The following is a 22,306-nucleotide window of genomic DNA, read 5'->3' as shown; positions in this document are numbered from 1 at the left end:
TGACAAAACAGGAATTCTGACCTTGTTCGGGGAAACGCATCCTGGGGCACGAAATACAAGGGATCAGAACAATAATAGCTTTTCCTAAAAATATAAGGGCCTGGCAGAGGAGGGCTTCCACTACAATGGCCTTGAGAGTTGGATCTTGCAGAGGAGGAGGAAGAGTCTTCACACATTACTACTAACTGGAAGAGAAATACTGATGAAGCTGACTAGTCCAGCCATGTGCCTCACACCTTGCTAATGAACGTTTTCATGAAGTTAATATGCAGCACGGCAAGTAAAATGGCAGGCAGGGCTATTTAAAAAGAAATGTGGGGCAAGTCTTCACAAGCACATTTAAAGTCTTTCAGGTTTCTGCATGCTGACCATTATATGACTTGACTTTGGCAAAGCAATAATATTGTTTTCACACAGCTGCTATCAAGTAATTGAAATGCGTTTAGCGGTTAGCACTGTCGCCTCACGGCAAGAGGGTTCTGTATTTGAACTCCCTGGCCGGCTCGGGCCCTTCTGTTCTCCCCGTTTCTCCGGGTTCTCCTGCGGTCCAGAGACATGCAGCTTAGGTTAATTGTTGAGTGTAATATTGCCCATGTGAATGTGAATGGTGGTTTGTCTCTACGTGTCAGCCCTGTGATTGACCGGTGACATGTGTACCTACCTCTCAACCAAGCAGCTGGGAACCCCCCCCCCCCCCCCCCCCCCCCCCCTATGCTCCTGTAAAGGTCACCAATAATGGATGGATAGGTGGCTATTTAAGGTCAGCCACATTGTGCTTTCTATAGGGAAGTTAATTCTTCAGGTCTCAGTTAGGTCTATGCAAAAGATATCTCAAGTCCTCGTTTTTGTTTTACTTAAACTTGCATTAATTGATTTTTTTGTCCACTTGGGGAACAGTGCAACAAGCTTTAAACACAACATTCACATGTCGTCACTTTATAAAGTTGAATGTGGGAAAATTGTTAAACAGTTTACACATCAAGCAGACAGAAAGGAAACATTAGCATTCATTTGAAGTGGTGCCTTGGGTCATCTGATAAATGGAAGTCCAATATTAAACCAAAACCAAAACACTAAAGCTGAGGGCCATAAAACCCAAACAATGAGCTGAAAGTATCCAAAACACTACACGTGTAAAAGTATTCATGAGTGCAACTTTAAGTATGACTCGAGTCCAAGTCTACAACTCTGAATATGTGGATAAAAAAATTTATTAAATATGTTTTGATCCTTTTTAAAAAGTCTTATTTATACATATTTTTTAGATGTGCAACGATGTGAAGCCCAGTCCTGTCACCTTCATGTTTCACTGTCCTCACCTCGGATCCACCATCAACTCCTCACACACCTACACCGAGCAACAGTTGTCTGAGCTGCGTTATCGAGTGCCCTTTTGACACAAGGCCCTATTTTGAAATCCAAGCTCACATGGGAGGATATAGGAGCGTCTCCTGGACAAGGCGAGTGGCGGCTGAACGTCCAGACTGCTGGACGGGTGGATACCGGCCATCTTGACCCACACCCTGAGCCCGCTAACAGAGGTACAGCAGCCACCTTGGTTAAGTGCATTCCCCGAGCCTCTGGCCCAAATCCCTGCTTGACCCTGGCTGATAAACTATGCTATGGATAGACCAGTGGAGAGCTTTTCCCTTTAAAATAAGGGTTAGTCCAAAGTTTCAGCAACAGCAACTACTATGGTCCATGTTGTGGGCCATAAAAAATATATACATATATGTTTCTTTTTCCAAGAGCATTATCTTATTTGATCACACTCTCTGGTCCATTTCCTCCACAAATGTATTCTTCTTAATAAAAAGACAACATTTACACAGAGTAAGTGCATTTCCACAACACAAAAAACACCAAACTTCACTGAAGTCAAGTTCCAAAATTTGAATAATCATCATCAAGCTGTTGCAGTAGAGTTTGTCTACATCGATAATTTGATTTGCTTCCTAAATGAGTATCAAACGGCTTCTTATTCACATTATTCAAGGTAGAGAACAGACTAAGTTTGATATTACTAAAAGTCAAAAGTATCACACATGATAACTAATAAATGAAAGGAGTATATGTGACTGATTTTATACCAACAATTTGAACGTATGAAACTGTGGGAAAATAACTGTAAAAATGATGATTTAATGAAACAAAACATCCGTAAAATGAAAGTAAGATGGCCATAATTTAAGACATAAAAAGACAGAGCAGGCCAGACGGGAAGAGAAGGTTTGGTGGCTCCAGGAGGCTCCAGGTTTGGCGTTGAGCTAAGCTAGGAGAAGTCTGGCGTGCATCAGCCGCATGCAGGCTGTAAGTGGTCGTGACTGCAAGGAGTCTGCACCCGCGTGTTCTTGGAAGGATGGGATTAACACGTTATGGGTGCCTCCGGACCTGATAAGATTTTTCGGAAGCCTTTTTGTGGGCGATGCTCAAATGAGGCCCGAGACAGGAATCAGTGTCAGGACGGTCCACTATGTAGGAATGAAGTCCAGTGTTTCTGCTGCTGACTCCGCTGAAAGAACTTTAAACGTATTTCCAAGTTCACAAAGAAGTGACCCATACAGTATTTTTTTGAACATTAAAGCATGTAAACATGTTCCAGTAGAAACTCAAAATACAAGTATGAACCTGAAAATAAACATGGTATGTCCCCTTTAACTCAAGTACTGTTTCGAGGTCATTTTATGTCACTTTATACAGCTACTACATTTCATTAACAGCTATAGTTACTGTTCAGATTAAGATTGGACATAAAACATGGATTAAGATTATTGAATGCAGTGTATTGTCAAAGTTAAAAGCAGTGACTCTCCAACTTTTTTGTCTTGCGACCCCTTTCACAAAAATATCCCCCTAATATTTCACGGAAATCAAAGAAAAAAGTTGTTTATAAGAACTTTGTTTCGCTTCTTTCCTTTCCCAGTAATCATCTCAAGACCCCTCAGATTTATCTTGAGACCCTTTGAAGTTGGTTAAAACTACTTCAGTGCTACCAGTTATTGCTTTTTGATATTTGATAGCCATTGTCCAAAAAAGAACTTTCCCAAACCCCTGAACACTAATGGTGTGAAATACTTGTTTTGACAACAGGGAATATTATTTTATCTTTACTTCTTTAATGCTTTAGTACATTTCAACCCCTCATTCTTCTGCCATAGTTTCTTTGTGTTCAGCAAACCAGAGCAGGTCGACTCCAGTACAATACTTCAACTCCGCAGTACCCCCCTCCACCCCTCCGTCTTATCGTGTCCTGCAGCTGGGCTTGATCGGGCAGTATAAATTGGACGTGCCCAGAGGAGAGACGCCGGTTCCTCCGTTGGGTCCGCACATTGTTTCGTCTAGGCCTGTATTTATTTAGATGTAAATCAGCCCTCAAAAAGTGTTACGTCCTGTCCTTGTGTAGTGGGTGGTGGACGGGGCTCATTTGTTGGAGGAAGTCAGCCCCATGGAGATTGGAGCTCTGCAGATTGTTTCCCATTATAAGGCTGTTATTGATGTGAGGGGGGTGACATCATGCAGCCTCACCCTTCAAGGCAGGGTTGGTGAGAAAGAGCTCCCACACCCATCTCTTATTCATTGCTCAGCACAGTGGACCTCGCATCATGTTTAATATGAAGCTGTGTCGGGCATTAAAAGGGGCTCTACGAACTCAACACACACTGGATTGGAACAAGCTGTCAATCCAAACATCTATTAATAATCAATAACAACCATAACAATCAATGTTAACTGATGATGTCTGAGTTGTGAAAGGAATAGAGCTATATTAGGGGAAATAAGCTTTTTGAATACAGTTGGCAGCCAGTTAGCTTAGCTTAGCATAAAGACTGGAGGCAGGTGGAAACAGCTAGCCTGGCTTTGTCCAAAAGTAAGAAAATCCACCTCCCAGCATCCCTAAAATGTATTAGTTTACACGTTATATCTTGTTTGTTTAATATGTGCAAAAATCAAAGTTGAAAAACAACAGATTGTGGTTTTACAGTGGGCTAAGTGCTGGACTATTTTGGTCAGGAACAGTAACTTCCTGGAGTCTTCGCTGTCCCGGCCAGTAAAAAGTCTGGCACACGACTCCCTGTGAAACGACAAATATTCATCACGTCTTTATATTTAGTTAACAAATATGTGTAGTGTCAATCTTCTCTTATCTAAATATTGGAAAGGAAGTAAGTAAGCGGATTTCCCTAAATGTTAAACTATTCCCACAACGTTTTCGGAACCTGATGACATTTCGAGGAAGATATTTCTGTCATGTAGTTTGACAAAACATCTGGAGCTTTGAACACCATCTTACTTTTCTTAAATCTGCTGATGAAGACTGTAAAGAGCAGTTAAAAGCAAACACAAAAAGCTAGTAAGTGGACCGAAAGGTTTTTTTTCTGGCAACTGCTGAATTTTAAAGTTATATTTGTAAAGCAGTATAGTAAGCAGTTAATAGGGTTATATTTTAGTTATCAGTTGAGAAACACAAACAATGCAGATTTTCCATCTGTAAATAAAGGCTTTTATCATATACAATGTGTGAAAATAGAGTTTAGATGGTCAACAAACGTACACGTTGAGTCTTTTAAGAAAATCTTGCGTTGTTGCATTGACTAAAACTGTGTCAAGTTAACTATTGAAAGACCTTTTCTGAAACAGAATAACACAAAAAAACACTAATCATGCTGTCCTTGATGAAAAATGCTCTCCTCCTTTGGGCCAATTGGTAACTGTTATGTAACCTTCCTCCGAGCCAATCAATGTAATGTTTAAAACACCAAAACACAATGAAAATATTGAAATAATGCCTCAGAGACAGCAGCCAACGAGGATTCAAATGTGGATCTCATCAAGCAATTTGACCTCATGAACGTCTGAAGACCTGAAACATTGCAGAGGAATTGAGTAATAATTAATTGACAGTGTGTGGGATTATTTGGACCATTTAGTCAGCTTTTGGAGTTTTGATCTTATGCACCTGTCAAAAGGACTTGAGGCAAATATGTGATACGTGATATTGAGATTCATAAATAAATGTCCATTTCAGAATAATATTTATAATGTTACCGGGATAATAATTGGTGATGCATTAATATACATCTGTACATCAATTTAATATTGCAGCTGACAAAGGTGGGGCTGATTTGAATTACTTTATGTACTGCTGGGTTGCTTAACCTATACATATTCTATTTTTTTTTATTACTATTCTAAATCTGCAGCTGTCAAATATATTCAATAGAGTAAAAGATACAATATTTGCCTCCAAAATGTAGAAGAGTAGAAGTATAAAGCGGCATGGAATTAAATTACTCTAGTGAAGTACAATACTTATAATAATAAAGGTAGCCCACTTAGTTACAAGGTTGATTTTATTTTATTTGATTAAATATAATTCTCATTTGCAATAATACAAATAATTATTCAAAGCAATACTTAGAGTCGTTATCTGAGCTATTGTTCCCTATAAAGTTTGAATAAAGTATTTACTATAATCAACCACAGTGCCTTCCATTCCTAATATCCTTTCACCTCTCGTGCCACCCTTGCGGTCCAGTCTCTTGTCCTCTCCCGGCTTCCGTAGACATTCCTTTACTGTCAGTGAGTGTGCGGTGACAGATACCCATCGGTGAGCCAACAATCCAGCTCCAAGTGTAAACTATGGAAGAAATTAATAACATTGAAGTCACTCCGTGCACAGAGTCCGATTATCTGAAACCGTTCAGGGTGCACTATAACCAGGTGAGTTATTTCTGTCTGATAGCGGTTAACAGAGGCTACTGGATGCTGTAGGCTAGCCCAACCCCCCATTCATTTAGCTGCTAGCATGCTAGCATAACATGAAGGCTAAACTGACCTTAAACAGAGACGTTTACTACAATAATTGGCGTCACTTTAACCACGATCACTAAACACTCGTATTCGCTTTGTTTTCACGTGCGGTGTGTTTCTGTGTTTGACCTGAGCCGAGGCAGCTAACAGACAGCTACAAGCTAGCAAGCTAACGGTAGCTTATAGCTGAAGAGGTATTTTAGATGGAGCATCACGTTAACGTTAGCACATGCTTTACATTAGTACATTACAGGAGGGGGTGTAGTTAACACTGTTTGGCAGTGTTACGTGACACGTGAACTTGCTTACTTGTTGATCCAGGCTGTCACACTGACTCCTGTGTGAATGCAGTCTGTGAGGTGTTGGTGTCTGCAGGTCAGAGGTCTTCAGAGTTCAGGTTTGCATTGAGATAAATTCCCCATTTACACGTGGGACATTGTAGAGACTTGCCCGTTCAAATGCTGTGGGGTTTTATCGAGGTAAAACTACTCTAAACGTCTGTTTCGCCACATGACAGTGCAAGTACAGGTCAATGATATAACCTGGAACATTCAGAGGCACATGCATACAGCTAAGGTCAGCTGCAGTCTTTTACATTATTGTCCAAGTATTTTTTTTTTATAGGTGGTTTTTGTGCTATAGTTCCTATCAAACCTGCTTTTTTTTTTTTACAGACTGCACCCTTTTGTTGTTCTTATTTGGTCATTGATCACTTACGCTGTTTTTGGTCTTTCCACACCATTATACTGATGCAAGTGTGAATATGTATGAAGTGAGTTGCTTAAGTCATGGTATCAGATAGTGAGTGGACAATAAGGATCATTACCAACATACTGCGTTGGCCTGGCATTGAACCTGACCAGAAACGTTGATCGGTTCCTACATGATTTGTTGATCTCTTTACGATGGTTTTATGTAGGGATGCAGATTGGCACGTGTTCATCAGATAGGGTAGTATTAACCATGATCCACAGTAAAAACGGTTTCTTTGTCATAATTAAATCTAGAATTTTTGCTATTAATTCACATTCAAAGTGACTTTTTACCTTGCATAATTAGAAATCAATCTGATATGAATCATCTCCTCTTATATGCTTTTGTAGTGTTTGTTGTGTAGATTTAGAACTCCTACTTTGTTACATTTATCCTAGCAAAAGCTGCATTCTGAAGGGCCTGTGGGTGGACGTATAGTCGCTACCCATCCATCCGTCTATCCATCCTTTCAACTATCCATTTTTAGCTGCCTATCCAGGTCATGGTGGCAATCAGGGCGGGCAGAGGGAATCGTCTGTGACCGAAATCTCGTTAACTGTACGTTTTTATCTCAGGAGATCAAAAGCTGTCAAATTTCATATTAGCCGCCTCAGTGGTTTGCAGTAAATGCTCAATATTGTTAACCGCATAATGGAAATTGAAAGGCATGATATTGTGATCCTGGAACATGACTCTGGATCAGTATGTCTATGCTTTATTTATCTGTGTTTTATAAGTTTATGATAAAGTAAATACACATATGTATATATGTGTGTATATATATATATATATATGTGTGTGTGTGTGTATAAAGAAGTGCGAATGCTAAAAGAAAAGTGTGATGACTGTGTGTCCTGATGGTCTCCAACAAAGTGAGAAATGCTTCCTCACCCAAACATAGGCTGCAGTCCAGGAAGAATTTATTTTTAGGTTTCAAAATATTTGTGCGGTATCTGTGTTCCTGCGTTATAGACTTGGCTTCTGTTGTGTAAAACCAGGATATTGACAGTGGTGCAGAAGATGAATCATGGTACTTACTCACTCTAAAGACACATGCCTCACCTTGTAGGCGATAGAAAGATGTTATTTTACCTGGTTTTACTGATGAAGTACGGTTAATGTCGTATATCTACATGCAAGATAAAGGTTATTTTCTTCACTCAGGGCTGGAAAGTACTTTTTTAAACATAAAGAAACTGCATCTTTAACTGCAAAAGTGCTCTTTTGTAGCGTTGCTTTCAGTTTAATCAGAAAAACTCAAGTAGCAAGGCACTCATGTTGAGGGGAGCTCATTGAGGAGGTTTTCTTTTTGTTATTTGGGGTTTACACCTGTGACAGCAGTGGGGTGGGGGTTAAGCTTGTCAAGAGAATGGCGGAACGGCTAAGACAGCAGATGGACAACAAAAGAGATGACTCCCTCTCTCTCGTCCTGTCCTCCCTTTCATCCTCGTCATCTCTCCTCTGCAGCTCGGGAGGAGCTGTTCAGGGACTCCCCACAAAGGCCTTTCAGTCCTACCGAGGGAGCATCTCTTCCTCAAACCTTTTATGTCCGTGGGTACATTTGCAGCTTAGCCACTGGTCACACACACACACACACACACACACACACACACACACACACACACACACACACACACACACACACAGTACTCTAAAAGTAGATAATATCATGCGTGAGAGGCTCTCTCCATCATTAGTGTTTACTGGTGTTTTGTCTTCTCTCTCTACAAGGCAGGTGATTGGCCCTCGTTGACTCCGGGAAACCCCTCTTATCTCCGTCGCCTCGTGCTTACATTGAATCACAGGTTGATACTTGAAGCAGGATAATTACCTTCCATTTATTCATTATAATGATTTGAATTATTCATCTGGAATTATTTAACTTGTATATAGCCCCCCCCCACACACACACACACACACACACTCTACTCCATCAGTGAGTCGGAGATCTATCATGATCTTAAAACACTCTCGTGAATAGTATTTCATAGGCTCGAGTTGGATTCATGGCGGTAAAATGAGCCCAATATGTACGAGTGTGTCTGTAGATGGAGAGACAATTGTCTGCTTGTTTTAAACTTCCATTTAGGGCAGGTATTTTAGTGTCACTTATCACCTGTGAGAGGAACTCTTAACTAAAAAGCTTATTGAAGTTCTTGTTTTACCCGCTGACCAATTTTTGTCATTAAAATTCACGCTGTAAAACATCTTACGCTGGTTCAACTTAAAAACGTACATTACTCTGCTGTCTGAAAAACATCAGTTACCTGAACTAAAGTTGAAAAGTTGGTTCAAAGTTGGTCACATAAGTAGAAATATACAGAACTAACTAAATTAAGTTCACAGAGAAAAGGGATTTTAAACCAAATTACGTTGAATAAGAAGCTATTTGTTAATACCATAGTTCAGGCACACATCATATATGTTTTCTTCAAACTACACAACTGATCTCTGGAGAGTTCCAACACTCAAAAAAATGCATGCTGGGAAGTCTGCTAATATCATTATCATGTTTCTTTTAAACTTTGAAGTTGATGAGTTGAGTGATCTCCCAGCAGTACATTCCTTTAACTCATCATCTCAAGTCAAATGACTTCAAGTCTGAAGAACTCATGCTCAACTCAAGTTCTAAAATTTAAGTTGACTCAACTTGAAATTCTATATTTACAATGATTTAATGACAACAGATTAGTTGAACCCACTGAATACTTTGATTTATGACCAAAATACCTGCAAAATAATAACATTCATTCCAATCAGCCTCAGCTGTACTTTTTCTTTAGTGCAAATTAGAAAATGTTAGCATGTCTGAACTAACGCGGTGATCATACATTATACCTGCCGTACATCAGCGTGTTAGCATGATGAGCGTTTAGCTCAAAGTATCGCTGTGTCTATAAACAGCCTGACCGAGCTGCTGACGGTGCTGCAGACTCTCGGTCTTGTTAAAACAGAAATATGCTTTGGTCAATTCCTCCCAAGTAGTCACTTTGCATTGGAGGGACACTCGGCTGACTCGATGCGATTTGAGGTCGACATGCTTTCTGTGGATTGTACTCGAGGACACGGTCACATGGGTGTGAGCTCGAGGAGTGCGTCCTTGACACTAGATTCGGTGGATAGGAACCATTAACCAGGTTGTTTTAATGCTGCAGATCTGTAATTACGTCATGGCCGGTCGATCGGTTTTGTGCAGCTGCAGATGCTTTCGGTCATTGTCGTTTTTTCAAACTCTGTCGGTCATTAGTTCACTGGTCGTAATGTGTGTGTGATAGCCTTGCTGCCTTTTGTTCAGGCTGGTGAGAGGACAGAGACTGAAGCTAAAACCAGGGGAAAAAAAAAAAAACTGGAGAGCACATGTTGAGATTCAAAGTGCTATTGTATTTGAGGATGGTAGTTGATTTTTTTTTTTCTTTCTGCTGCAGCAGCTGCCTGCTTTATAGTGTATGGAGGTGTGTGTGTGTGTGTGTGTGTGTGTGTGTGATGGCTATTAGACTTTAAGCACCTAAAAGACCATACATCTCACCCTACAATAGCCATTCACACAGGAGTCTGTCATTTCTGATGCCCAAAGCCAGAGGGACCACATTCATTTCAAGGTCCTGTGTAGCAGTGTTCCTGCTTCCTCCCTCCCTCCCTCCCTCCCTCTCCCTGTCTTCGTCTCTCTCTCCCTCTCCCTCCCCACGGGCTAATCTCTCTGTAGTAATCCATGTCGGCCATGATTCTCTGTCTCCCCTGGGCCATTCAAGCCTTCCCCGCCCCCCTTCTCTCAGCAAGTGGCCCCGGTAATGAGGGGAACCCCGCCATCTGTGAGTTGTGACAGGATACAAGAGAGGTAGTATGTGTGTGTGTGTGTGTGTTAGTGAGTAGTTGTAACTCGTACAGTATGTTGTTGTTGGAAAAGAACTCCATCTTTTTAATGTTTGATCCTGACAATGACTCACTGCTTAGTTTATAGTGATATATTGATATGATTACTGTAAACAAACTAGACTATAATCAAGGTGGTGGTTAGTCTGTCTCTTAGTCTCTAACTGACTCTACTGGTACTGTTGCTGCCGGTGTTTTTCAAGTTTAATTTCGGCAACTTCCTGTTGGGAAAATACCCTTCTGACCTGTTTCCACTCTCTTGATGAGTTACTTGAGTTACTCTCTTTTGCTTTTCTGAATGGACAGACCTAATTGGGAGTATATATATATATATATATATATATATATATATTTTTTTTATCATCATCTTTTCACACCTTCCATCATCCGCTGTTACTAGAAATCTGGGAAAGCTGTAGCTCCCATTTACACAGGAAGGACAGCACACTCTTGTGTTATAATATAATCTCACACGTCTACTCTAACGTGGCCATATTTGATCTTTTTCTCAAAATGTTGGCCTTCCACCCCGAATAAGCTTTGTTTTTGTTTTTTTCACTCTTAACAAACGGAGCTTTGTGAAAAAAGTGGATGAATCTAAAAGCCCCCAATCTCATGTCATGAGTTGCCGGAGCTTTTGACCACACGCGGACTGTGTGGAAGTAAAAAGTCAAAACAACTTTTAGTTTCAGCTCATTTTGACATGTCAATAAACAAAAATCACGTAGCAGGTTACAGCTAATGTTGGGCAGTAAGGCATCACTTAGTAACAGCATTACGGTCATGTGATTACTTTTTTCAGTTACTAAGCAGCTGCTGGTATACCTGTGTCTGGATCGTCCTGGTTTTGTTCAGAGTAGCTTCATTGTGACGGCCTCCGCCCACCAGAGCTAAACTAGCTTTCGATGACCACAGGCCGTCTGCGTCATTTACTGTGGTCAGGCCACACTCAATGGGCTTTTGGATGACTTATGGGCATTGTCACCGGCTGCCTACCAATTTTCTGCAGTCGATTGCCTCTCGATGGCTCAGATTGTTTCAGAGCCACAAGCCATATATTTCATTTCTGAATATTGGTGTTGTGTCACGTGTGCTGTATCCTCCAGGAAGTGCATTTTATTTAATAAAAACATTACTTAAAAGAATGTTAACAAAATAGGAATGTCACATGGCTGTATTATTATTAGTATATGATGCCACTTGTTATTCTAGCTTCAATGCAAAGTATAATGCACTGCAGTAAGTGTGCGGTGTGCAGCAATATAATGTTGGTGTGTTTGACATCCCTAGTGTAGTGTACATGAAAGTAGCCCACAATTTACCTGTAAGAGGTTCATAGACAGGATTTGTCTCATACATTATACAATAATTACGCTAAACAAAGCAACAAGCCACAAAAAGAACATCCCCGCCTCAGTCATGACAAGTAATCCATCACACACACACACACACACACACACACACGCCTTCACACTAGTTTTGTTTTTACCAAGGGAAAGCGAGAGGGGTGTGGCTGGCTTGGCCTCAAGCAGGAATGATGCCGTGTAAAGACACTCGGCACACTTTGTTGACATGTGAGAGTAATTACACCGCTAGTCTGTCCGCAGGGCACGCAGAACATTTTTGATGACACGGCACAAGCGAGGAGTTTGGATGACGTTGGCGCCTTACTGTTGGCTGACAGCCAGAGAAGATCTATGCGTTCCAATACCCACACCACCATACTAGTTAGCAGGCCACAAAACCATTTAAGTGCGTCCCAATACATCGCATGTCAAATGCAACCTAAATGTAAACCTGCAGCATGAGCCTGCAGTGTTGGTTTGTAGAACATTCAAAGAAAAACGTCATTCTGTACAATTTATATATAAAAGACAGAGACAAGCGTTGACGATGATGACAAACTTTATTTTAGATTAAAGTCAGGAGTATCTGCTCAGTATTCAAACGTGCATACAGCTTTTATCGTAGGACTGACATAATTGCTATTCCAGTAAATAGAGGCGATATACCATAACTTAGCCTACACAAACTTTTGGCTTCATGCTCTCATTTCACACCACAACATGACAGCTAATGATGCATGAACGGCGTTATAATAGCTTGGCTTCACTTTTGAGGCCCCGTGGACGTGAGCCGTCAGGTCCGGCACCGGTCGTTTGAAAGTGTGATTTATAATAGTTTTTAATGTCCGACGTGTCGGAGGTTAACACAAGGCAGGCAGTAGCCCTGAAGAAAACACTACATTTAGAAAGTTACACTTTTTGTTCAGTCGTGTTAAGAGAGGAGTTCAGTCAAATCGGTCCGTGTGTGTGTGTGAGAGAGAGAGAGTTTATTTCCTTTCAGATAGAAATCTTATAGTTGCTCTTTGGCACAGTGGCACATCCAACTCAAACCCCGTGTTGCAACAACACTAACTTTATTATTTCTGATTCTATCAGTGCAATTAGCGTGCCATTCCACCTCCTCCCAATTCTTGGGTGGTACTGAAACTGCACCGCCACACTGGCACACATGAAGGCACATCTATTGTAGCTGAATACAAGCCTGTCCTAGTAAAGCTGTCATCGCTGCGTCTGAAGGAGCTGGTGGGTGGAGAGGAGGTGTAGCCTACATTTTTTAAAATTAAGGCCATATTTCCTCCAGGCATCGGAAATGTAGGCCAACTTTACCGTATTTATACAGCATGCAATCTGTGTTTTCCATGTTTTCAGTTTAATTCACATATCTTTGCTGATTTCATGTGAATACGGTCTACGGTCTTACTGACCTTGATGACTTTGCGTGTGACCTGCAGCCCTTCATCTGACCCGTTCACTGAGACTTCTGCTTGATTTACAAAACTGAACCGACATCGGACCCAATAATATTTCTCCGCTAATGATTTAAACAAAGTCTGTCCTTTGTGCAGACTGAAGCACAGCTGCAGGCACTTATACACCAGTGGAGGAAAACTATTTGTTGACTTCACACCAAAAGCGAAGTGCAATGAAGTGATGAACTCCGCACCATTTGGATTTTTTTCCTTCATACAGTTTTGCTTCCTGAACTGTAAACACCTTTCCTCTCTTCAGCTAGCATGAATGAAAATAACCTCAAAGTGAACTGGACTATCAGGATTGTTATCGCGTCGTCCCTTTACGCTTACTGCCAAGTGATGAGCCAATAATCCGTGTGTGTGTGTGTGTGTGTGTGTGTGTGTGTGTGTGTGTGTGTGTGTGTGTGTGTGTGTGTGTGTGTGTGTGTGTGTGTGTGTGTGTGTGTGTGTGTGTGTGTGTGTGTGTGTGTGTGTGTGTGTGTGTGTGTGTGTCACTGCCCATATATTTAAGATCTTTGTGCTGATTGCGATCGCATCCCTTTCGTGCTGGTCACACGCGCACACACACACGCACACACCTGCCTCTGCGGTTTGATTGTAATTGCGCTGCTGGAATTTTACTGAAGGAGTGTTCAGCTGCACGTCCTGTTGTTGTGGTGATGTGACCGCTGGGCATTTAAACACTCGGCTACAACAACTTCTCTCGCGTGCAGTTTGTAACTACAGGACATGTTTTACTGTGTAGCGATCAGGGAGCCCAGCAGTGTGTGGACCGTGGGTCCTTTTTTGACTGGGGATGCAAAAACCGTGATAGACTCCCCAAAAATCACCCGTTAACGAGGCATGTACGGGACAAAAAATGCACAGTAAGACACTTTTCAGAGTTGTGATTCACAGCTGCTGACTCTGACAAAACGCATACTATGATATTGCCAGTGTTTGCTGTAAGCTGTGTATTACATTTGGCAGTATTTGGTTTTGACTAGGGAGGAGCAACAAACATTGCGGTTACTTAAGTTCAGAGTTTTGGCTCCTGCTTAAACTATGAATTATTGCCACCATTAACGTTTGCATTTGTCTTAGTTGTTTGGTGCCGGCACTGTGCTTTTTGATTTGCATCTGCAGATGTTTTTCTTGGGTGTGGTTTGTGATATTACTTCAACGTGCCCATGCAGGCTTCAGGTGTGGGGCAGCTGATTGCTTCTGCAGTAATCGTATGAAATAAATCAGCGCTGTTTTGACTTCCTGCCACACGAGTCGCATGCAATGGTGGTAGTGAGGAGGTGTGCTACACTGAATACACACTGTGTTCACACTTTTTGTGTACTCTGTTGTCAAACCACAGTGTTGGCCGATTAACACAATGTCCCGTTTATTGTCTTAACTTATGTTGTTCATTTCTCTCTTATTCCTTCACAGAATGGCACAAAGAAATCCTGGGACTTCATGCGAACCCATGATAGGTAAAAACACCTTTTCTTCTCAACTGTTGGATGGAAGCAGTCCCCGTCTTATTGTGTGTGTGTGCATGAATAAACACACACACACACACACACACACACACACACACAGATGGTACGGCTTGCTGGTGAGCTGTCAAAACCGTTGCCAATGAAATCGCTTTGATAAAGAAAAGGCTGCTTGTCCGTGTCAGGAGACATTTTGCGATCTGAAGAGCTTGTCACTAAAGTATGTGAATGTGATCGAGGCTGAATTTGATGGTCTGATTGACAAAGGGGCTCGATTTGCACCAATTTACACTATCTCTGTACCTCTAAATATCACATAAAATATGGCAAATACTGGAATGGCAGTCGAACCAAAACAGACCTTGTTTTTTCAGGGAACTGGTGCCCTGTTATTCTACTTGGCAATGGCTGTAAATGTCCTGAGCTTCACAGGGGGCACTTTAAGAGAAATATCACACATTTGTGTCAAAACCCCGGTCCCCACTCCCTGTTCTGCCCCGTGTACCTTAATGCCCTGCAGTAAGTCTCAGGTCATTTAAGCCCCCTTTCCTCCACTCCTGACCCCGGAGAGAGGTCCCTGTGAAAAACAGTTCCATCGAGGCCAAAGCAGTAAACCTCAGACCTGTACTTCCTCAAGAAAATAGCCCATGGGAACATCCAGCTTCCCCCCCCCAGGTGGAACTTCTGCAAAGTGTTATCCCCCCTTTAGCCTGTATTCAAAGGATCCACGGTTGTTTTGCATTTGTGTGTAAGTGCGCGTAACATTTTCTTCTCGGCTGGACCCTTTTTGTCACATTTCCGCGTGCTGTGAAATATCTAATTTAGTGATTGAAGCTTCCTGGCTTCACCACAGACGGTACAGCAATCCGCCCGTCGATCTCAAACCACATCTCACCCTGAGATATCGTTAACTCAAGAGGACAGGAAGTGGCTAAATCCTTTGTTTTCAATCACACGTTCCATGGTCTCCAACTTGGGAGTTCCTCTAGACGTCCCACTGAAGTTCACAGCCTGTTGAAGCCGACAGAATTGCATCACTGGCAAAAAAGCAGATAGACAATGTTGATATCCAAAGTCTCTGCCCACCAAGACCTTCCTTCACTAACTGCCACGAATGCACAGCCTCCAAGACGTCTAGTGGAACGCGCTCATAAGCCATCTCCAAATCTAAAAAAAACACTCCCATTGCTTTGGTATTTCGACACCTATGTGTTTATGGGAGTATTTGCGTTCGGGTGCTTGTTTATTACTGGAAATAACATTTAATGACGGACAGTATTTTTAGCCAGTGCAAGACATTTTAAAGAGACCATGGTACCTTGCATATGTGGATCTCTGGCTGTTGGCCTGCTCATGTGTCTTTATTCGCTTCTATGCCTTTCACTCTACAGAGTTTGATTATGTCTGATGTATCCCCAGCCAGCTGATACATGTATATTTGTAAATGTATAAACAAAGTAGCACGATCAGTTTAATCCCTACTGCTTTCATAAAGTTTTCGGTGAATCTCAAGGAACTGAGATGGGTATCTACACTCACTCAATTAAGAGATGTTCAATAAAACAAGATATTCTACGACTATGTATCACTTGGAATTATGAGTGAAATGAAAAAACATTAAAATTAGTCAATAAAAAAATAGGTCTAACCACTTTTGTATGTGGTGCATACAAATATATCTCAATTAGCAAAAGAAAATGTGTCTCCGGAGTTGTTGGTCTTGCGCAATGCCATTGCCTCAGTTCTGGGATGAGAAGATGGATTGTTTAGCGCGTAACCCATGTCTTTCCTGTACAACAAAGGCCTGATCATAGTGTCTTGACACCAGAAGCTTTGCAGTGCGACCCAGTCCTCGCCTTAGTCCCGCTCCTCGCATGTCTGTCATAACCCAGTTTTCCCGCCGTCCAGCCTGCAGAAGCCCCGCGGAGAAAGCTTAACGGTGCGTGAAAAGTCCTGAGCGTCCGTTCAGCCGGCTTCTCGGTTTAACCATTAGAGCATTTCTCTTCAGTGGAACAGCTGTAATGGTGTGGAACAGCACAACAAGACCCAGGCCTGCCTCAGTGGACAGCCTCCATGCCTCAGGCCTGTGTTTCCCCACTTCAAATCCAAATGTACCACTACACCATTATCCAATCCGTACTTGTTCTCTACATTGCCTCTGCATTGTATTGCAGACACATATTAAGTCAGTATCAGCCCCGGGCACTGTAGCTACAACAAGTTGTAATAGCAAAGTCCAATAATGTCCTCTCACCCTGGGAAAGACAGGGCAGGGCTTCCTGCTGCCTCAGACACATCCGCTTTCCCAACACCGACCCCAGGCCTCAAGTCTCCACTGGCAGCGACAGTCACACACGCACACGCACACACACACACACACACACACACACACAGAGCGGTGAACCACCTGCGTGTCTACAATTCACTGGGTGCCAGCGCTGAACCTCCACCTCTTGTTTGTTGGGAGTCAGCGTTTGAATCTGGAATGATTTGGTCCTCTTGTTCCATAATATTGCTCTTTATACAATTGTGTTGGATTTGAGTTTCAGTATAATTTTGGTCGAAGCACTTAAGACATTTGGTTGACAAAAGCCAAAGGTTTAGGGCAACGCCGCATCGTTTGATGCCCGTAGCGCACTGGACAGACGGCTGTCGTCGAGGTTCGGTTGCCAGCATGGAGTGATACAATTGCTGCTTGTGTGTGGAGCGTTGCTGGTAAATAGGATAGTTGTGTATGTACATATGGGATGTCGATGGGTTGGCATGAAAAACGACAGTCGTGGATGTTTTTGACATTGACAGTGTGTTCATGCTTTGATTTCATTTAGTTTACTCAAACTTTAACCACATTTTTAAGACTCATTTTCAGAACAAATCATCCAGCCATGAGGGCCTGTGTGGACGTCCACATTCAGCCCAAAAATGTATGACCCTGCAGTCAGTTTACTTACTGTGTCAGGTTTTCAGACTCGCATACTTGTGGACCCACCACAGCGAAATGCCGTGTGTTCCCCGCACACTGGATTTAATCCAGTAAATCCAGCAATTTGGGGTTCAGCATCTTGCCTAATAAATCATGTATGCATCGAGATTTACTGTTAGAAAAAGTTGTCTGATTTTATTTGAACTTGACCTTTTTTGTGTCTTTTTCTTTAGTGTGTCAGTGCTGATCTTCAACACCAGCTCACACTGTTTTGTCCTCGTCAAGCAGTTCCGCCCAGGTAAGTTTTCCTCACGCAAAACAGGAGACTGACTTTAATCTGCATTCTAGTTCATTCGTTTTCTTCTTGTCACCCAGAAGGATCTAGATTGTCGTACATCCTGTGGGCACTTTGACTAAAGCACATTACAATCCCTGTTTATTCTACTGGATCTTAGTAACAATGCGGACTCATAAATAGAGCGCAAGAGGCCCCGTTACAAAGCAGCCTAACCTCCTTTGTTAGATGTCGCCAGGGACTGTTCCACAACGCAGTGTGCTAAATTCAAGGAAGTCTGGGCATTGATATAGTTTTTTCCTCTCCTCTCTCTTTGCTGAAAAAATACTGTCCTTTTATCTGAAAGAAATCCATTTGTCTACAACCTAGAATGGCATTTGTTCTGTTTTTTTAAAGGGAGTGGTCAATATGTTTTAAGAAAGCTTTTAAAGATTAGCATGCATCCTGTCAATATCGATTCATTTGTCACTTATTTTTCCATTTAATCGATGACTCATAGTCTGTAAAAGAAGAGACAAGTACACAAACGTGTAACGGGAACGACGTCTTACTTCCACCCAGGTATAACAGTATTTTCTGTCTTCTCTGCCAACCAGCTGTATACATGTGCGAGTGGGAAAGGGCCAAGACGCAGCCGCCTCAGTCGGCGGAAAAAACTGAGGAGGGCGCCGCCGAAGCCGCCGCCCCTGCCCCCGAGTCTCCGGAGGGCCAGACGGCCTCAGAGGGGGAGAGCTCTTCTCAGCAGCCCCCGGCCTCAGCGGGGGTCACCTACGAGCTCTGCGCCGGGCTGGTGGACAAACCCGACCTATCTCTGGAGGAGATCGCCCGGCAGGAGGTGCTGGAGGAGTGTGGCTACGATGTGCCTGCCTCTAAACTGAAGAGGATTACTTCTTACAGGTAAGCTGATGGCACGTGTGTGTGTGTGTGTGTGTGTGTTTGTGTGTGTGTGTGTTCTGAAGCTGTAGGAAATACCGATGAAGTTTAAGTCTTTGTACGTTTTGGGACAAGGCATTTCATTGTCTTTTTAAATATCTACTTTCGTGTCTCCCACTGGATTTCTTGTCCCTTAACAATTAATATCCTGTTGTCCTATTTAGTATAACTTTCTTTTATAATTTCTGAACCTCCTTGAGCTATGTTCACTCAGAAATAACCCACATTTGCAGCTTTGTTTCTTTAGTTGGACTGATTCCAGGGACCATTCATGGGTAACTTCAGAATTTTTTAACCAGAGCCAGAGTCTAGTTGACCAATAGTGACAATGCGAGAGCTGCAGACGGGAACCTTCATGTAATCATATCGGGCAACCTGGCATCGTCCATTTACATTCACTAAAAGTGATAGTTTGCCGTCATCCTGCCATGCGTTTGTGTGTACTGATGCCAGGTCAACACAATCATTTTAGCTAATCACATTATTTCCACCTTGTCTGCAGCAGGTCTCTCCACTCCAAGCTGTCCGCAGCATTTTGTTGGTATAATTTGGAAATGTTCAAACATGAACCATAGTTTATTTTTTGTAATCTTTGAGATAACACTAAGCTACACTTTCTGTACTCGCACACAACAAGCTCTGCTCGGCTGGCTCTCGTGCTTCCACCATGGATGTATTCCACCGTTTTCTTCCGGCAACGCGTCAAGACTCTCTTCATAATGTTGTCAGACACTGTCAGTGAAAAAGCTAACAAGCACTTTAAGTGGATGTAAATTGACGGCGTCAGGTTGCCCAATAGGATTACATTGCACCCCGTGAGCGGCTCCTGTCCGCCCGCGCTCAGTACCGGACCAATTTTAGAAATAATTGTCCGTGTTAGTCAGTTATATACAAAAACATGGGACAATAGTTGTTACCTTTTTAAAAACGCCTTTTTAAAAGAGTGATAGCTCGTTCAAAATCTCAACACTCACCCCTGTAGACTTTAAACGAAGTAGAAAAGCCCTTCATGGATGAGTACTGAACATTACCAGTTTTTATGACTTTTTTTTTTGTCTACAGAAACGTATTTAGCCACTTCTGCAGCATAAACCACGTCTCCACTGTCAATAATTTGAGTTATTTAAATTCTGGGTGGAGTATCCTTTTAAATCTCTAAGCTTTCTTAAAGTCCACTTAATATGATGCACCCAAAAGGAAAGCATCCATTTCCATGAATACAGTTTGACTTTGGTGGAACTATATCAAGATAAAAAAATGCAACCTTATTAAGAGAAGGGACTAAAAGTGCTGAGGTTGTGTAAGTGAGCTGTAGAGATGCATCAGGGAAAGCAGCCGTCTTTGTCAACACATTATGAGCTCACACTGTGTCTTGACGCAGCAGTTTAAAGAGCCGCACCTGGACAGCTTTGACTGACAGCTCTCATAGCTGTGCTTTTGATTTGACTAGAACTCCTCCTCGAGCTTTGTTGGTGTTGTCTATGAGCGTTGTTATGTGTGGGCTTCTTCCATTAAACAGATAGGTATCGTTTTAACCCTCAGGACCCCTATGAGGGGGGTTTTGACAGCAGCGCATGGTTCCGGTGACATTCTGTGCTAATAGTAGGCAACCCGAGGTCAGTTGGGCTGAAAATGGCATTGAAAATACTTAAAAAATTACTGGTGTGCCGCTTATTACCAGTTTTATAGATTTCATATGTAGTTGGAGGCTACAGATTTATAACAGACATTATAAACTGGGGACAAGGCATTAGAAAAACATGGGTGTTAACCAGACAGAAACTAAAGAAAGACACTATCAAGTTGGATTAATAATAGGGAATAAAAGTCCCCTTCTTTATGGAAGTGACAGCTTGAAACACTGATGCATTTGCATTTTGTTAAATGATGAAAAAACAAGATTTTGGACCCTCAAACGATATCCAACCCTGTGTCAAAACTTGAGTAATTGCAAACATGCGTACACAGCAATCATTTTTTTTTTCTTCTTTCCCTTCTCCTCCCCTACAGGTCAGGCGTAGGTGTAACAGGTGCGAAGCAGACTATGTTTTACGCCGAGGTGTCTGATGACAACTGCGTGAGTGCAGGTGGAGGTGAGCCCCGGGAGGGAGAGCTCATCGAGGTGGTCAAAGTCCCGCTGCACGAGGCCATGACGTTTGCCTATGACGAGCGTATACCCAAAACCATGGGCGTAGTTTTTAGTTTCATCTGGTTCCATAATAACATGTCTCCCAAGTACAAGATCTCCACCAACGTGTAACTAGTATTAACCAACCATTCTTTATACCGTTTATTCCAAATTAAATCAAACACTGGCCCAGCACATCCACTCTTCCCCTTCATGGCTCTTCATCCTGTATTGCCTTTTTGCTTATTGGTACATGATGACAGGTGGGCCCCTTGTCTTGTTGCCAACAGGTATCTTTAAGTTTTGTCCTGTTAACCTTTTTAAGTTTCATGTGGTCTTAATATTTTCCCTTCAAAACAAATTTGCCATAGCTGGTCGTCACTGGCACATTTTTCTCTTCTTGATGATTTTTGTAGTCTGTTAATCGTTTCATTTACTGTGCCATCTGTTATAAATGGCTGCATATCACTGAATTCATTTGCCTGCCCTTGATTAAAGGACCACTCCACTGCTTTTAGTGTAGGTTTCTTGAATGTTACCTGCATTTATAACAGCAAAAAAAAAAAAAAAAAAGCATTTAAATAAACCTGATATTGGCTAAGAAAAAAAGCCGTTTGCCATTCTGCTCACAGTCAAATAAACAAACTTGTCAAAACATGTTTCAAGCATTCCTACAACTCCCAGCATTCATTACAAACTCGGTGATGCTAACCAGCCACGGTTTGCTAACATTTTAGCGTGCTACTATTTTTATTGGTGTTAATGCGAACGGTTCCACTTGCCTTACAAAGTGTGCAGGAGGAACTTTGCATATTAATATGAAAACACACATCATATGAACAGCAAACTTTTTGTGCTGGTCATTACACGGACCATTAAAGATACAGATAAGGTAACGCAGCTAAACCAAACAGTGGAGTACTCCTTTAATCCATGATCCAGTAATGCAAAAACTATGCTAGTCAATGGTGGGGCCTTGTAACGACTGAGGTGTGAGGTGCGTTTTAACCACCACTTGTTCAAGCATGCCTCACTAGTTTTCTCTGATCCACAGCCTTTAAGCAATACTTCTGATAGTACCCTGGGCTAAACAGTCACTCAGTGTCACTGAAATCAACTCTGTTAGAAAATCTTCATTAAGTCAAACCAGTGGACATATTGGCAGACTTTTCTTCTTCTGCAAGCCAAGTGGAAAATGTGATTTAGGTATTTTTATTTTTTTCACTTCACAGAAAAAGCATACACCCACCTGCCCCTGCACCGAAGGCCTCGCCTCAGTTTTAAGTGTCATTGTTCTCGAGCACAA

The 22,306-nt window shown here is 42.0% G+C and overlaps 1 protein-coding gene across 1 annotated transcript; it reads left to right on the top strand.

The window, feature by feature from the left end:
- Positions 1–5,614: 5,614 nt before the first annotated feature.
- On the top strand, positions 5,615–21,279 carry nudt14 (nudix (nucleoside diphosphate linked moiety X)-type motif 14). The gene is made up of 5 exons (XM_079179922.1): positions 5,615–5,721; positions 14,672–14,715; positions 17,878–17,942; positions 18,536–18,836; positions 20,883–21,279. Exons 1-5 carry the CDS (start codon positions 5,641–5,643, stop codon positions 21,130–21,132), a joined length of 741 nt encoding a protein of 246 aa, XP_079036048.1. The 5' UTR covers positions 5,615–5,640; the 3' UTR covers positions 21,133–21,279.
- The last annotated feature ends 1,027 nt before the right edge of the window (positions 21,280–22,306 follow it).

Source organism: Pholis gunnellus, assembly GCF_910591455.1.
Source record: "Pholis gunnellus genome assembly, chromosome: 19".
NCBI classification, from domain to species: domain Eukaryota; kingdom Metazoa; phylum Chordata; class Actinopteri; order Perciformes; family Pholidae; genus Pholis; species Pholis gunnellus.
This window is presented reverse-complemented; position numbering and strand designations above follow the sequence as displayed.